The sequence below is a fragment of the Coregonus lavaretus genome, assembly GCF_964263955.1.
Source record: "Coregonus lavaretus genome assembly, chromosome: 20".
Lineage (NCBI taxonomy): Eukaryota > Metazoa > Chordata > Actinopteri > Salmoniformes > Salmonidae > Coregonus > Coregonus lavaretus.
In genome coordinates this window covers 38,454,974-38,472,020 of record NC_140007.1, presented here as the reverse complement: position 1 = coordinate 38,472,020, position 17,047 = coordinate 38,454,974, and the positions used below count along the sequence as shown (strand labels likewise).

General features: G+C 43.8%; 1 protein-coding gene across 1 annotated transcript in view; it reads right to left on the bottom strand.

Moving 5' to 3' along the window:
• Window positions 1–13,624, bottom strand: part of kmt2d (lysine (K)-specific methyltransferase 2D) — a 44,907-nt gene extending 31,283 nt beyond the window's left edge. The window contains exons 1-21 of the mRNA XM_084184673.1: window positions 13,100–13,624; window positions 10,678–10,760; window positions 10,324–10,429; window positions 9,668–9,879; window positions 9,025–9,140; window positions 8,611–8,773; window positions 8,296–8,467; window positions 7,830–7,944; window positions 7,343–7,521; window positions 6,878–7,113; window positions 5,632–6,629; window positions 5,311–5,430; window positions 4,387–4,506; window positions 4,151–4,255; window positions 3,698–3,879; window positions 3,095–3,259; window positions 2,716–2,825; window positions 2,587–2,634; window positions 2,271–2,459; window positions 1,781–1,960; window positions 1,355–1,495 (exon numbers count right to left, since the gene is read on the bottom strand). Of these exons, the coding sequence (XP_084040799.1) occupies window positions 1,355–1,495; window positions 1,781–1,960; window positions 2,271–2,459; window positions 2,587–2,634; window positions 2,716–2,825; window positions 3,095–3,259; window positions 3,698–3,879; window positions 4,151–4,255; window positions 4,387–4,506; window positions 5,311–5,430; window positions 5,632–6,629; window positions 6,878–7,113; window positions 7,343–7,521; window positions 7,830–7,944; window positions 8,296–8,467; window positions 8,611–8,773; window positions 9,025–9,140; window positions 9,668–9,879; window positions 10,324–10,429; window positions 10,678–10,726 (3,706 nt within the window). The 5' untranslated portion in view covers window positions 10,727–10,760; window positions 13,100–13,624. The remainder of the gene's footprint in view (window positions 1–1,354; window positions 1,496–1,780; window positions 1,961–2,270; window positions 2,460–2,586; window positions 2,635–2,715; window positions 2,826–3,094; window positions 3,260–3,697; window positions 3,880–4,150; window positions 4,256–4,386; window positions 4,507–5,310; window positions 5,431–5,631; window positions 6,630–6,877; window positions 7,114–7,342; window positions 7,522–7,829; window positions 7,945–8,295; window positions 8,468–8,610; window positions 8,774–9,024; window positions 9,141–9,667; window positions 9,880–10,323; window positions 10,430–10,677; window positions 10,761–13,099) is intronic.
• Between the last annotated feature and the right edge of the window lie 3,423 nt (window positions 13,625–17,047).

Here is a 17,047-nt window from a genome sequence, read left to right as displayed (position 1 = left end):
CTTTCCTCCACTGCCTCAACATCCCTCCGCGCTCCCTTTCCTCCACTGCCTCTCAACATCCCTCCGCGCTCCCTTTCCTCCACTGCCTCTCAACATCCCTCCGCGCTCCCTTTCCTCCACTGCCTCTCAACATCCCTCCGCGCTCCCTTTCCTCCACTGCCTCTCAACATCCCTCCGCGCTCCCTTTCCTCCACTGCCTCTCAACATCCCTCCGCGCTCCCTTTCCTCCACTGCCTCTCAACATCCCTCCGCGCTCCCTTTCCTCCACTGCCTCTCAACATCCCTCCGCGCTCCCTTTCCTCCACTGACACTGACACAAAAGGGACACACTCTTCCAGCTGATGGCGAAACTCGAGTCGCACCGCATCATTTCTGCCTCATGCAAAAATTCATGTTGTTACTCCGATGAACAGAGAAAGTGAATTATTCCTTGATATTAAAAAAGAACTAAGCCGCTAATAAGAACAACATCAACTCAAGCCTATAGATACACTTTCCTACTCATTCATTACTGCTGCAGTGCTTGTTGTAGCGGTGAGTGGAAATAGGAAGAACATGCATTTTATGGCTTATAAAAGTGTTGAATAGAAAGTGTTGACAGTGCTTAGTAAGAGCTTAAACATGAACTCACTCATAAAAACAGCATCTCTTTTCTGTATTCGTTGACAGTCTCTCTAGTCATGGTTTTAAACGTTTTGAAATCTCACAGTATCAACTTTGCTGTTGCTTTCTTTTATGTCTGCTACGTAACTGCAGACACGGTCATGTGAGCCATCTGATTGGCCAGCGGTAGGCCTATAGTGCACTTGATTTGCTCTCTGGGCCCGCCGGGAAGGCAGAGTTTGTACCTTCAGACACATCGAATGGTTGAAAATGGCAACAGTTGGCCTATCTGGCGCGCAGGGCAGCTGAATCGGGTGCACCTCCTATCAACAGCCCGAGACAAAAAACTAAAAAAAATAGGAACACAAGGCTTTCTCGTTGGTTTTTTTACAGAAATATTTGCCGATCAACTAGGAATGCCATCACGATCGACTGGTTGGTGACCACCGCTCTAGAAAGTTGAGTGAAGTTCAATCTCGTGCTTCTCTCTGTGGGCTGATATTTCTGCGTGGCAGTCACGGTGCTACTGCGCGTAGCTTAGAGGGAACATTGGTAACAAATAAATCATACATCCACACAATAAACATTTGAGTCCCGGAGGATGACACATTAAAGCACATGAATGAAAACAAAGGTGTATCATATTCCTTGACGAAATATCAAAGAATTTGACCTCTCTAACAGATAGTCAGAATATTTCAGTGTTTGACCACTATGATGGCAGCAGATGGCTTCTATAACTGTAACTTGCCTTCCTCTAGGGCTGGCTTCTCTCTTGTCTGTCTGTCTGTAGTAACAGTTCCGTCTCCAGCCAGATGAGACAGATGGGGGAACAGACCCTTCTTCATCCGAGTGTGACACTTTCTCTGACGCACCATGAAGCCACCGATCCCTGCAGGACATTTTTAAGTCAATTTAAAAACGTTGAATAGCACTTGAATGTGACCGTCATAGAGCAGTGACAAATGATATCCTCTCACTACAGGGGTCTGTTGGACAGACCTGAGCTCTAATAGTATCCCTTTTCTTTCTAATAGGTGGAGTGCCAGACCTGCACTTTCAGGACGTTTCATTAGTTCCATTGCACCAGGCAAACTCAAATCAAGCAAGGCTAAAGTATTTCAAAGAAAACAAATACTATTTTACCCAAGATGTCTAGTAAGACTTGACCTCTGACCTGGTCTGTAGGGTTTCCTCTTCCTCTTCTTGCCCTCGTCCGTCTCCTCCACACCTTTGAGGAGGCCTTCCTCCATGCCCTCAGCACCTCCCTCTGCTCCCAGCTCCCTGTCTGGGCTCCCTGAAGGCTCCTGTTTTACACCAGGAGCTCCTGGCTCACACTCCATGGGATCCCCACAGCCTTGAACAGATTGAGATATTAAAGGTCAATTCAGAGGAAGGGTAAGTCAGGGTGGGTAGTCAAATACATGCCTGATGTAGTGTATCCAAGCAGACCTGTTAAAGCAAGTAGACACAGTGGGTAGAAGTTGGTCAGTTCTGGGATCAGCTAGCTTACCAAACCAAATCCTACTCTTGTCCATTAGGGGGAAAAATACTAATCTGACCGTAGATTAGTATCAAAGGGCAACCGACTTCATCCTTCTCCTTTACAACCCTGTCACTTGGACAGTTAAATAGTGGAAACAGGAGAAAGAAATCTGAACACCCACCTTTTCCCTCATCCCGGTCTCCCTCTCCCTCCTTTAGCTCCATGCTGTCGGTTCCTCCGTCGCCACACAGCATGCCCAGGCGGGAGCGCCGCTGCCGTCTCTTGTGTAGGGGAGACATGGAAATGCTGCGCAGCAGGGACATGCCCGTCTCGGTCAGCCATACCCCCTCCAACCGGTAGAACTGGGGCTCTAGATGGGGAGGAAGCGTTTGGAGATTGAGTGATATGCAACTATACAAACAGTGAATGTGCTATGCCAAGTTGTCATTGCAAGTAAGATTTGCTGAATTACAAACTGAGGAGAGGCAAAAACTTACCTGGTTCTTTTATCTTCATGGCTGTCATGTACGTTGCATCCACTGTTACTGTAGACAGAGAAGCAGTGAGAAATACACAAGTCACTGAATGTTCACTTTTTCTATTCATACGTTATAAGTTAGACTTACCTATGGGTCTGGGGACGTAGGGAGTGCAAGAGGTGCAAGCAAAGCCCTCATCAGAGGCTTGCTCCACCTCGTCCTCAGTGTACAGACTCTCACACACAGCGTGTACCCATCTACATGGAGAGAGACAATGCAGGACAGATCTCTTATTCTGATTTTAAAAACTCACATGGTTTGAAACTTCTCAAGAACAGAGAACCACGTGTAGTAATCAATAACACCAGATCTACAGTAGAACGGGGGTCTCTCAAGGATCCGTCTTGGGTCCTCTAACCTTCCAGATATCTACTGTATGTGTGTGTGTGTGTGTGTGTGTGTGTGTGTGTGTGTGTGTGTGTGTGTATGTGTGTGTATGTGTGTTGTGGTAATGAGTGGTACCCACCGGTCACAGTAATGACACTGCAGCAGCAGCTCCTCCTCCATGAAGTTCTCCCTGCAGACAGGGCAGGTGACCAGGCTGGCACAGGGGCCACAGTGGGTATAGTTGTTATGCCACTCGCAGTGGAACCCCGGGCTGCTGGCACCACACTGCATACAGGACACACACCTAAACACGGCACAGTCAACCAATTCATGAATCAAACAATCATAAAAGGACATTTTTTTTGTTTAAAAGGGGCGTATAAGTACATTTGATTGACAACAGCAAAAAGGCCAATGAGCCATCAGGTTAAAGTACGTTAGCTATCAGACCAAGTCAACATTTTTGTGAAATCCAGAGATGGGAGAGGATGTTATGGACAGAGTGAGGCAGAGGACTGAACTTTCAAGTTTAGCAGCAGGACTTTTATGCATATCATGCAGATTCCCCATTTGAGTTCCTTTACATCTGAACCTTTTCAGACCCAAAATGACTGAACAGGGAGTGTCATGGATGGTGAGAGTTGGCTGCTGTCTCAAACAGGTCTCTCTCGTAAAAATAGATTTCATTTTTCAATGAGAATAACCTGCATAAATAAAAGTTAAATGAATTAAAGAGTTTTACCATTTGCACTTCCACCCGCCCTTGGGTACAGTGTGTAGGGGTGGGTCCAGGCAGTATGTGTGGTAGCTAACGTCACAATCGTCACAGAGTAGCAGGCGGGCCGGGTCCGAGGCCTTGCCACACACCTCACACACGATACATTCCAGACAACGCCAGCCCTTACGCAGCATCATCTTGGTCATCTGCAGGAGGAAGGAGAAGAGGCATACCGTGGAAAATCTAAAAGAGATTTACATGTTTAATTCCTGAAAATGTCATCAACATGAAGCCAGAGGTAGGTGTGTTGTAACTCTTGAACCCTTGTTTTTGATTTCTTTATAGTGGCCTATTTTAAAGCATCTTTGGGTACGCAAAAGGCACTATAATAATTCAATGTTTTATTATTAGGAAGACTATCAGTAGCTAAGGCATCTGCTTAAATAAGAGGTAAAGAATAAAGAGGTTGATGCTTACTTTGCTGTTTACACAGTATGGATGGTAACATTGGGCACACTGAGCACACGCCAGAAGCTGCCCCTCCACACCCTTCCCAAAACTGCCACACACCACACACATGTCCTGAGAGCGAGAGAAGAAAAACCTGTCAGCTTGTGCTACAGCAAAGATCCTTAAATGTCTAAGACTATCTGACATGGTAAATGCCACAGGGTAACTGGAAAATGTCAAACTGAAAAGCATGAATCCATTACCTGAAGCAGGACAAATTTATCAGTGTTAGAGAAGAGCACCACTGTGTTCTGCATAGCCTCATCTTCCTCCCCCTCCTCCTCCTCTTTACTCAGTCCAGTGTCTGCTGCCGTCATGCTCAGCTGGGGAAAGGAACAGTGGTGTAAAGTACTTAATTAGTTTTTTGGGGTATCTGTACTTTACTATTTATATTTTTGACAACTTTTACTTCACTACATTCCTTTAGAAAATAATGTAGTTTTTACTCCATACAATTTCCCTGACACCCAAAAGTACTCGTTACATTTCGAATGCTTAGCAGGACAAGAATTCACGCACTTATCAAGAGAACATCCCTGGTCATCCCTACTGCCTCTGATCTGGCAGACTCACTAAACACAAATGCTTTGTTTGTAAATTATGTCTCCATGTCGGAGTGTGCCCCTGGCTATCCGTAAAAAATATAGAAAATCGTGCAGTCTGATTTGCTTAATATAAGGATTGTGAAATGATTTATACTTTTACTTTTGATACATAAGTATATTTAAAACCAAATACTTAAGACTTTTACTCAAGTAGTATTTTACTGGGTAACTTTCACTTTTACTTGAGTCATTTTGTATTAAAAGGCATCTTTACTTTTACTCAAGTATGACAATTGTGTACTTTTTCCACCACTGGAAAGGTATTATACATAGAATGTATCACACTCTGCTACAGTCAAGTTCTAATCAAGTGGTTTGTGTTGAATTAACTTTAGACAGAGACGAAGTTCCAAACATTTAAGATCTCTGTGATAAATTGCTGCTGTGGTTTGTATCTATTGTAAAGATCAATGTCAAAATTTGATGACATATTCCAATGAGTGAGTGAGTGGGTAAATGAATGGATGGATGAAAGTGTTTGAATGTCTGAATGTTTCTGTATCGTCGGTCAGTTCAACTCACCAGGAACGCGTCGATGCAGGAGGCCATGGCTTTGAGGCGGTTCCTACCGCCACGGCCCCGTCCACCGCCGCCACCACCACGAGGCCGCCGCTTCCCCGGGAAACTGCTGCTGCCCCGCCCCTGAAAAGACCAACACCAACCATGCCAGTACCTCACATACTGTAAACCACTGAATCTAGCCATCGGCCAACACATAACACAGAAACGTTTGCAGAGTCAGTTTTGGAAGCTCATTATCATTGCGAAATGGGCCTCTGCTCTACGGCAGAGTTAGACTTTGGAATGAGTGTTAATGGTCTATGACTTGTTACTGGACCTTACCTGTTTGACCCTGGAGCGTCCCGGTGAGCCTCTCCTCTTCTTCTCCCAGTCTGGTTTGAGGGGGTCAAAGGGCAGCGAATCGTCTGTCTCAGTGAGCAGAGAGTCGGAACGCGAGCGTTCGGTGGGTATGAGGCTGAGCTCCATCGAGAGCTGTGCATCGGGCTCTGCCTCCCCTTCAGCCGGGGAGCCCAGGAAGCCAGAGCTGCTCTCGTCCCCGTGACTCGGATGGCTCTGATTGGACATCTCATCCAGGAGGAGCTGATCAGGCTTCCTCTGCTCCTGGGGCTCCTGCTTGATCTTGACCCTTCTGTGATGACTATGATGACCCTCTCCGTCTGCCTCCTTCCCCTGCTCCTCCTGTTCTCCAAACTCATCCTCCACCTCGGAGTGAGTCCCCCTGTCCTCCATGTCCTCAGTAGAAGGAGCAGCCTCCTGTGTGTCGGCATGTGGAGCAGGAGGAGACACTGAGCGCTCCTGCTTTAGGTTCTTTGCAGCTTCCTCCTTTAGCCCCGCCTCATCTGTGTCCATGGAAACAGGCTCCACCTCTTGCGTGGAGATGGGAGGGGCTGGTGACTCTGGAGAGGTGGTAGACACGCCCTCACCGCTTCTCTTCTCCTCCAGTTTGGTCTGCTGCTGTGTTGAGGGTTTGACCTCCTCTTCCTGTTTCTCCACATTCTCCTCCATTCTGTGCACAGGGCCCAGGTCTACTACTGCTGCCGGCTCTGGCCACTGTGGCGGTTGCTGTTCTGGTGACTCCGGAGACTCAAGGACAGGGACAGGGCTGACCCGGGGTTGAGGTGGCGGGCTAGGAGCCTTCTCTGGCCTCTCTTCCACAACAACCACAGGTAAACTAGAAGCCTCCTGTTGTTCTGTTGTTTCACATTTTTCTGTAACCTCAGCCTGGACCATGGGCTGTTCTGCAGGGACTTCCAGCTGAGGCCCCTCTCCCATGGTGCTCTCCACTACCCCTGTTGTTTCTACCACGTCGGCCTCCGTCCCTGTTGAAAAGACAAAGTCAGCTTCATCACACAACTAACACCATACACTCAGATTCTATACTCTTCTTTAGTGCATCACATAAATTACATTAGAGTGAGGATGGCTTAGATAAGATAAACGTGGGTAGACAATCATTTTGCTCTTTCAGAGATGGAGCAAACAGTCAACTCTACACTTCTATCAAGGTCTGTAGACCATTTTATCAAGCACAAAAAATAAAATAAAAAAAACAGTCCAGTCAACGTACCCAGCTCCATGGGCACCTCCTCGTCCGTCTTGGTCTCCGTCTGTCCCACGGTCATCTTGGACACGTTCGTCTGTCCTTCTATCGTCACATCAGACCCGTCTGTCTCTGTAGTCTGCATTTCCACCAAGTCTGTCTGTGTGACAGGGTCTGCCGGAGGCTCTCTGTCTCGGCAGAGCAAACAGATACACTTTTCCTCAGGTGGCTCTGACATAGAGGAGCATTCACTGTGAACCCACCTAGGGAGATGACAGAGGATTGGTCAAGAATAGATGAATGAGAGCAGGTCAAATGCTACATAAATAGTGGTAGTTATCAATGTCTACTGTTGCTCTTAAGGCAGGTGTCTAGGCCAGGTCACTGTAAAATACAGTGTGACAACTTGATAAAAAATGTTTTATATTGTTTTTGATTGACTGACTGATTTATTAACTTGCCAATGTATTCATTCTGAGGCAGTAGACATACCTGAGGCAGCTGCTGCAGCGCGGCAGCATGACAGGTGGCTCCGAGGATTTGCTGCAGACGCCACACATAGAGCTGCGGGTACGTTGGCAGCCCTCACACACGGCATAGTTGTCAAACCACTGGGTTGAGCCAGGCAGCGTTGGACCGTGAGCACCACAGTCCGTACACACCCGACACCTCTGAGTTGAGGGATACATGGGGGAAATTAAAGAGGTTATTCACAGGAAACTGCTACATTTTCAGAATGTATCACGTATTAGAAAAGGTTCAATTTCCGCATACCCTTACTTTAATTTACAGAAGTAATTGTCATAAACATTTCCTTTGAAAACCTCAACAACAACAAAAAAACTAATAACATTAACAGTAAGACATGGTCAACATATGGCCATGGACCTCAATTATAGTGCATCATTATCCTCCTTTCCTAACAGAGGAGACTATGGCAGGAGTAGCTATCGTCAGTGGAGGTGAGACATGTTCTTACTCTGCACTTCCATGTGTCGGAGGGAAGAGAGTCCATGGCTGGCTGGAGACAGAAGGTGTGGTAGCCCTTATCACATGCATCACACACTAACATCATCGAGTCCTCCCCCGGTTGCCTGGAAAATTATAGAAAACTATGATTTTACCCTCTAGAGTCAACCTATTAAATGACAGCTACATGCCTTGCTTCTAAGACCTAATAGACTGACAACTGCCCAGAGTTTTTTTTCCTGATAATGTCACATGATCAGGGAAACCCCTGCCCCTACTGATTGGAAGCACGTGGTAGATGGCCATGGTAGATAGTGTTCAGGAACAGCGCTTCAGTCTCCCAAAGGACACGTCAATTCAGTGAACAATTTTTTTTTTTTTTTATTAAGTAAAAAAAGAGAGCGTTTCCCCCATTTTAAACAAAAATATTGCAAAGAAAAGTAAAATGTGAGATTGGGCAGCAAAGAGACATTCACCTGCATGTCTGGCACACTTTACACTCTGGGCACTGCCATCCTGATCTCTGTATGGGCGTGGCGCTGATCTCCAGACAGGCGGCGTGGTAGTGCTGCCCACAGCCTGTACAGAACAGCAGGTTCAGCAGCTCCCCCGCAGAATCACAGACCGCACACCGCGCCTCCTCACCCGCTGGAGGACAGACAAACCATAGTTAGCAAACCAAACGACCAAGTCATCACACAAACCACAGAGGACACACACCTCAGTTACAAAGCATAACCTAATGATCGAGTTGGGGTTTTGACCTCAACTTGATTGGGAGGTGTCCTTACCCATCTCCTCAGCCTTGTCCATGTGCTCTGGACAGAGGAGAGCCAGCTGCTTCATGGACTGGAAGGAGCCGCTGGCAGCAGAGCAGGGGAAGTGGTAGAACCGTGAGCAGCCCTCAGCATGGCACCGGATGGTAGCACCCAGACGCTTGCAATATTCACACAGCTAAAAGGAAGGTTCAAAGACAAGGTTACAGGTGAGAGACAGTGCCAATAGGAAGAATTTCAGAACTCCACAATTGAAATTAATAAAAATTCTTAACTATTATTTCCAGATGGTGTATGTTTTTCTTTTTCTACAAATGTCAGAACTGTACCACTCAAGGGTGCCTACATGTTTATTCCAAGAACAATCGTCAAATTGTGACTTCAGAGTTTGCAAAGATTTAAATCCGAGGTGTCATGTGTTTAACCTACCTGCTGTGTCCCTGAGATGACGGCCTTGTCCACATTCTCCAGCTCCTCCTCCGCCTCCTCCGCCTGCTTCACTCCCTCTGACCACACCGCACACCAGTGATGCACGCAGCAGCCCCCTGTTCACCACAACACACAATTAGACACTTCTCATCTGAATGGTCCCTCGCTTCTGATCAGGGATTATATATCTTCTGGATGAATCAGTTTGCTTTAAAACAAAACAAAACTGAGAGATGAAATTTACATTTACATTTTAGTCATTTAGCAGACGCTCTTATCCAGAGCGACTTACAGTTAGTGAGTGCATACATTTTCATACTGGCCCCCCGTGGGAAACGAACCCACAACCCTGGCGTTGCAAGCGGCATGCTCTACCAACTGAGCTACAGGGATTTGATCTAAAACAAATGCCTAGAGAATTTCGATTAAACACTTTCTAATATGGTTTTGGGATACGTTTACTGTGCAGAGTGCACAATGTGTATAATATCCACGATGGGCATAATGTATTTTAATGTAACCTTTATTTTACCAGGTAGTCCCATTGAGGTCAAAATACCTCTTTCTCAAAGGAGACCTGACCAAGAAGGCAGCTCAAATAAAAAAACGAAATCAAAATGTGATGAGATGTTTGAAATCCCACCTGTGTCATCGAAGAGTGCTGCCAGACAGGATGCGTCGGAGTCTGAGAATCCGATGGAAGACAGGTCATCGTTCCCGGGCCCTGGCAGTGAGGAAGCGGAAGGCTCCAGGGCGGGCCGGGAGGAAAATGGCCCAAAATGTCGGAGTTCCCGTTGTCCGTGGAGGCTGCGCTCCACACAGTTACATAGAGCACAGGCCCTCACGCTGCTCTCCCTGTGCAGATAGACAGAGGCTCAGTTTTAGACAGACAGCACGCAGGTAAATGGATCCCAAAAAGGTATAATGTGTGTAAAATGACTTAAGCACTCACTTCAAACTTCAATTCTATTCCATATTATACTCCTCCAACATGACCAAACACAAAAAATATAAACCCAGCTAAGATTATTTGGGACTACACATCTGACTGCATGTCTCCCATGTAATGCTGGGCAGTGCACTACAGCCCTCATGAGCTGAGGATATTCAGCAACTCTTGGCAGCACAGTGGGAGTTTGCTTGAAAAATCAATATTTTGTGGCGAATGTCATACGGGTGTGACTTGTTAACATATAGGTATTGCCAGTAAATGTCATTTGAAATGTTGACTAAGAAATCTCTATTTTTTCTAGCACATCTCAAAAATGCCTTCATTAAGGTATCTGAGAAGGGACGTACACATCTGTGCTGGCAGCAACAGTTTCAGACGAGTCCTCTGCAGCCGGAAGGGCCTCTGACTCCCCCTCTGAGGGGACTGGCTGCTCCATAGGGGTGCTGTCATCAGCTGGGAGAGGAATCAACATTACATTAGTCGACATGTTTTAGGACTTACCAATTTAACCTTTATTTGTCTTCAATTTTAAAGAACATTCCTATAAGCTACCGTATGAAAATCCATACAACAAAAATAAAGAAATTTGCAACATAATTTAATTATGTTATGTTATAGTGAAAAATGTGTGTAGTTGAAAATTATTATAACTTGCAACAACTACTTTTTTTCCTGACACCACAGCAGGTATGTTATTGTACCTTTCGGTTCAGAGTCATTTTCTTCGCAGTTTGATTTCTGCTCGTCCATCCCCTCTCCTGATGCTGATCTCCTTGACAGAGGCCTGAAACATAAACAAAGTCGCCGAATAATATAAGAGGTAAGGCACATGATTATTTATCAAAAGTAACAATAAACATTAAATATACACATTATTTATCACCTAGTCTAACGCGGGAAAAATCAACAACTACCGGTAGTCACATTTATGCTATCTGACGTTCAATCTCAAAATCCAGCGAGGCTCCATTTCCTTTTGTGCCCGGCAAAAGCCCGATTTTTCACATTGCTGCAGTATAACAGCTAGATTGAAATAGATAGCCGACGTCAGCTAGCTGATTTGGCAAACGTTAGCTTATAACCTCAGACGTGACAAATTCACAATAACTGTATAAATAATAAATATAGCTAGCTAGTAGGAAGCTTATTTAATACAAACCTTTAGCTATTTGCATGGGACACTAAATGCATCATTTTGATACACGTAATCCATTAACCGCGATCCAATCTAGCTGAATGAATATGGCTGTTTGTCCTCAATTTAGTTGAAACCACTAGCTAACGTTAGCTAGCTAGCTACGTCGTTAACTGATAGCATTCTTGCTAACAAAGTAGCTCGCTAACGTTACTCGGGATTTGCAAACTCTGCATGAAAATAGCGTGTCAGTGACTAGCTAACTAAATATATAATACATGTTTGAAGACATTTAAATCTTTGTTTTGCCAGCAATGCATAATCCAAACCCGCACAAGTCATGTATGAAAAATAACAAAATATAGGAACTGAAATGTTGTTTTCTTTAAATAAAACAACCCTAAACCGAGATACACAAAGAAAATACAACTTCCGTGTACATTACTTCCTGTTGCAACTGTCAATATCGTGCTGAAACCATACCACTGTGCAGCATAGTTCCGACTAAATTATACGGACTAAAGGTACATAAAAAATATATACAATTGTATGAGTAATCGATTTGTGATATGTTAACCATGAAAACTACATTTCCAAGTATGTAGCAATATGACAGATTTAGTGAGAGTTGAAACCAGTTCTAGCCACACAACCTTCAGTAAAAACTCATAAAAGCATTGAGCCTATGCCACCTACTCCAGTAATGGCTGCAGCCCGAATGAGCCCAACAACAGTTTTAGTCCAAAATGAAAGTTTGCCTGACGTTTTCAAAGTGGTCTTATGTTAGATGGTCCACACTATTTTTATTGTACAGCTATGCCTTAACACCAAAATGAATGAAAAACGGGATTGGATGAGAGTTGAGAATACAATATTTGTCCTAACCTTCTCTACTGTGAAGTGTGAAACACTAGCTAACAACAAATAAAATGTACCTCACCTCCACCTAATGATGTAATGTAGTGCACAATGGGTAGCCACATGAGGTGTTACTTTGGAGTATCCCATTCAACAAATGGTTCACCAAATTGGGCCTTGTAACAGAAACTCCCAAATCCCAGTGTTATAGGCTACCTGTGTTTACAGCAAGCCATGGTTATTTACTTGTGTAACAATATCGCTCTGTTCCAATGCAGCTGGTTGTGTTCAGATCACAATTTGCACATCTTCTTGCCATGAAAATGAGAAACATGCGATTTACAAATCAACATGCAAAGTAGGCACATAGCTAGTAGCTATATGATTCAAACTGTGCGATTGAAATAACTCAGAATATCATTTATGTGTTTGGGGGACTGGTCCATATTCCCTACACGGAAGAGAGACTATTACAATGTTCTACTCCTACCTAATACACAGCACAAGAAAACGTATCTTGTATTGTGACCTATGGAAAGGGTAGCCATGTAACTAGCTAGTAGTTAGCCATTATGTAACCAAACCCAATAATTAGCTAGAATCTATCAGCGATCACTATGATGATTACTGTAAAATCAGACCACATAACTGAAAGCCACTGACAACACACATATAATTTGAGAACTCCACTTGATAGCTAGCTAGCTCAAATCAATGCATGTGTCCAAAACGGCAACTTCAAAACCTAAAAAGCTTGTTGGAATTAACCGTTCAGTAAACTAGCTAGCGAAGTTACATGCTAGTTAGCTAGCTAACTAGGAAACAAGATAGTTAGCTAGTTAGGTCGCCTGCCAACTATGGCACTCACACAGTTGGCTAGCTACGCGGTTGAAATAATAAGGGTGGTCAGTTTTGCTAAACATGTAGCTTACATTTACGTTAGCTAACGTCAATTCTATGAATTCGTTAGCGAATGCCATAGCTAGTCGGAGTTGCTAGCTAACGTGTAGTTAGCCCTCCTTATCAACTAACTTAACGTTAGCTAGCTACAACCTAGCTAGCATTAAAGGTCAGGGAAATTGATTCGTCAAATAAGTTCGTTAGTGATGTTATTCAACCAAACGACTCACCTTACAATGTGATGGTTGTGTCCTCATACATCCAAACAATCCATAGTTGTATCAATCTACACAGTTAAATGGTTGATGCTTGCCTCATTTTACTTAGCGGGCTAGCTGGAGAAGGAGGTGAGTGGGGGAAGTGCACGGGGGTGGCAGGCTGGATAACTAGCGTAGCTAGCCAGCCAGCCACGGAGCTGGAGAGGCAGAGTTGATGGCCAGTTGCTAACACGCCGTGAAAATAGTTAAACAAAAAGCAATGGTCGACGAGTATAAAATTGTAGCCAATCCTCCAGAAAAATTCACGATGGATATCCCAATGTCCCGAAACACAGGGGGATGTTTAGGAGTTGATGCTAACTAAATTAGGTAGTTAGCTAGCTTCTCTGCAGTTTACTGGTTCGGAGATTGCAGTAAGTTGCCATCCGATATTCGACCCAAAATTGGGTAATATCTCAATTTATTAACGTTAAACTTTCAGGCAATATTTGAAACAATGTTTTCAACACCTCAAGTCTTGAACTTTAGCGAGCTATTCCTGTCCGGATCACCACCACGAGTGTGTCATTGTGTATGTTCCGTCAAGTGGCTAACTAGCAAGCTAATAACAACAACATTTCTCATGTCTGCAATGGAGGATTTTGTACGCGCTAGTTAACAAGTTCAGCTCAAAGCCAACAAGCTAGCTAACTTTTTCAGGGTTAGAATATTTTATTGGATGGCATATTCTGATTTTACAATGAACGTCGGTGTGTGGCAGGTAGCAAACAATGTGTTTTAACTTTAAGAGTGTAGGACGAGATTTTGGAAGTCATTTTTTACACCATACGTCAGATCATCACACTGAGCCCAATGCAAATTAATAAACAAGACAAAACTGACTGGTCAATGTCCATGCACGTTGTGGTAAGTGTATAGAAGAGCACATTAAACAATAATGGAATATGATTGGCTTTGGATGCCTCTGTTGTATGTTAGATTTTAGGAGGATACTTTGGCTATCTTATTACATTTGAGAGGTTATGGTATTTATTGCTATAATTGCCTCTGTCTCTCACACATACTCAGATTCAATTCTACTTCTCCTATTGAACAGGTAGGCTTCTTGCCTTGAATGACCCCTTCACTCTTCCCAGAGTCCAAGTATGCTACTTTCCCATTCTATAGCACTGGCTCATAATGGCCTGCAGCCAGACCAGTCGCCAGACCTCAGTCTTAAGGGGGGCATATGAAATGCATGGGAGGGCAGGGCACAATTATTATTAGCCTACAGTACGTATATTTAATAATAAATTCTCTCAAGTGGGGGGGCACAAGCATTTTGGGGGGCGGGCCCGGCCCCCTATGGTCCGCCCATAGCGACGGGTGTGCCTGCAGCTCCATGGTGACTCCTGTCTCCTGGCCATGCACTACCATGCCCTTATCAGAGAACATGGCAACATGTCCCGCTGATCTTGCATGTTTTTCAGAGGAATCAATCAACCTCTTTCTGCCCACATCCATCCTGTTCCTAGTACAGTTTAGTTCCTAGTAGGATCAGGTGCTCTCTCACTTTGGTCTACACCACTGCAACTCCCTCTTGACTATCATTTACCTGCTTGTACCAACAGTGTCGTCACCCCATCCAGAATTCTTCTTCTAGCAATTTAGTTATTGTTCAACTTAGGCCTAGTTCTAGGTAGGATATTAGGCATCCCTGATTCCTCTTTTTTGGATGTGTGCATTAATGCTTGGATCAAATTCAAGGCCCTGATGCTATATCATGATCTACACACACTCATACATAACATTTCATACTTCTGTATGCTGGATTTCTGTGGATAAGAGTATCCATTAGTTGAGCAAAAATTATGCATATCAACAATGCAATGTTGCACAATGTTTTGCAACATTGTACGCAATAAACGTGTCTCAGCATTCACTCCTGAGTCCTGACTTGTCACATGCAGGACCGAAACATGTACGTGTCTCACAACCGTTCACCATACTGAATTTGACCCAGATTTTTAATTGATGAAAACATGTCTGTCCACATTGAATCAACTAACCATAAATGGTTGGTTGTGCTGGTTTGGTTTTCATAACGAAATAGGTGCTTAAGACACTGGTTGCCCTGACAGGATTACCCAACTCCCATTCAGCTTTAGCAGGATTGGATTGGATTTTTGAGGGCCGGGACTTGTCGGGATTCTGTGACAATCTGTGACACTGTGCTGTGATTGGTCAAAGATGGTAAAAGGTTTGTGGTATTATGTTGTTGGGCTTCTCCCATTGGTCTGATTTGATTGAGTGTGTGCATTCCCATCTGCCCCTTCTATCTCAAGGATAATCCCCTGGATGGAATACCTCCACATCTGTGAGCTGTCTACTACACAACGCTAACTGGAACAATGACATTCAGTTTGTTTCCTTTTTTTATTTTTATGTATTTGATTTTGTACACATTTCAACTCCCCACTTTTACTCTGCTCCTCTCAAATGGGCCTGATGATCCTATTCTGCACACAACACTGGCCAGGTTCAATGTAGTCTTTGAATGATTTCCAAAACATGATGCTGAAAGAATATGGTATTGTCTTTCTCTCTCAACAATTAGGCTATTCCTTCTTCTAGACTAGGTCCATATTAATTAGAGTGCACCTATTGAGTATCCAGAATGAGGCTACCATGGGAAGATAGAGAATTTACCTGGACTGGATAACTCATTGCTATGCATTAAATTACTACATTTGTATGTACATTTCTATGTTAGTAATAGTATCAATAAAGTGTTGTTAGTTACTGTTGTAATTACTGCATTATTACACAGGCAGGTATAAGAGCAATAGCTGCAAAGACCCAAAAGTAGATATAATCCACAAGTATGATGTCAGGTCCTCCACAAGGGGGTGTATAACCTCGTATTACACATCACAGGATGTCCACACTGGGTAAATCTATGTGTGCGTACGTGTGTGTGCACGCTGTGAGGATAAAGGAGCTGAGAGGAGAACGTTTCAAGATAAATCAATGTGACAAAACAGAGACAACAAGGGATGGTTCCTTTAGGTTAATACCAGAAAGTTAGTGGCAATGACAGAAAAGGTCTCCTTAATACATAACCCACAACTCACCGATATAACAATCACCATTAACAATGGTCCTCTGTAGCTCAGCTGGTAGAGCACGGCGCTTGTAACGCCAAGGTAGTGGGTTCGATCCCCGGGACCACCCATACACAAAAATGTATGCACGCATGACTGTAAGTCGCTTTGGATAAAAGCGTCTGCTAAATGGCATATTATTATTATTATATTATAACAAGCTATGTTGCACATACACTTGTGAAATACTTGGAGAATCAGAGCGTAGAGATTCCATTGCTCAGGAGCCGGGATGGAGAATATGATTAAGATAAACACAGAGAGATATGGCAGCAAGGGAGAATATTAAGTCTGGGTTTCTTATTAACTACTGTAGACTGGGCCACCAGTTCTACTGGATGTCTGAGGTTTAACCCTCTCTGCTACAGTACACATGCACCAAGAAGGTCGTGCCAGGTTTCTCAAGTTTTTCATGTAGTCTTTTTGGTATTTTATTAGTATCCCCATTAGCTGTTGCGAAAGCAGCTGCTACTCTTCCTGGGGTCCACACAAAACATGAAACATGACATAATACAGAAGATGAATAGACAAGAACAGCACAAGCAGAGAACTACATCAATTAAACATCTTCTAACATCTTCTATTCTGTAAATGTAATTTGCAAACCCAAACCCTAGGAGAGACAGAAAGATTTAACGGAGAGAATCTACATGTAAAACAGGAACACAAGCAGGGTTGACCTTACACAATAATGCATGATTATTTGTTTAATTACACTTTTAAAAGACAACATAACAAATGAGGCCTTAGTTATAGTAATTACAATAAATTGCTACATTTATATATTATGATTCAGAAGGTACAAAAATAAAGCTTT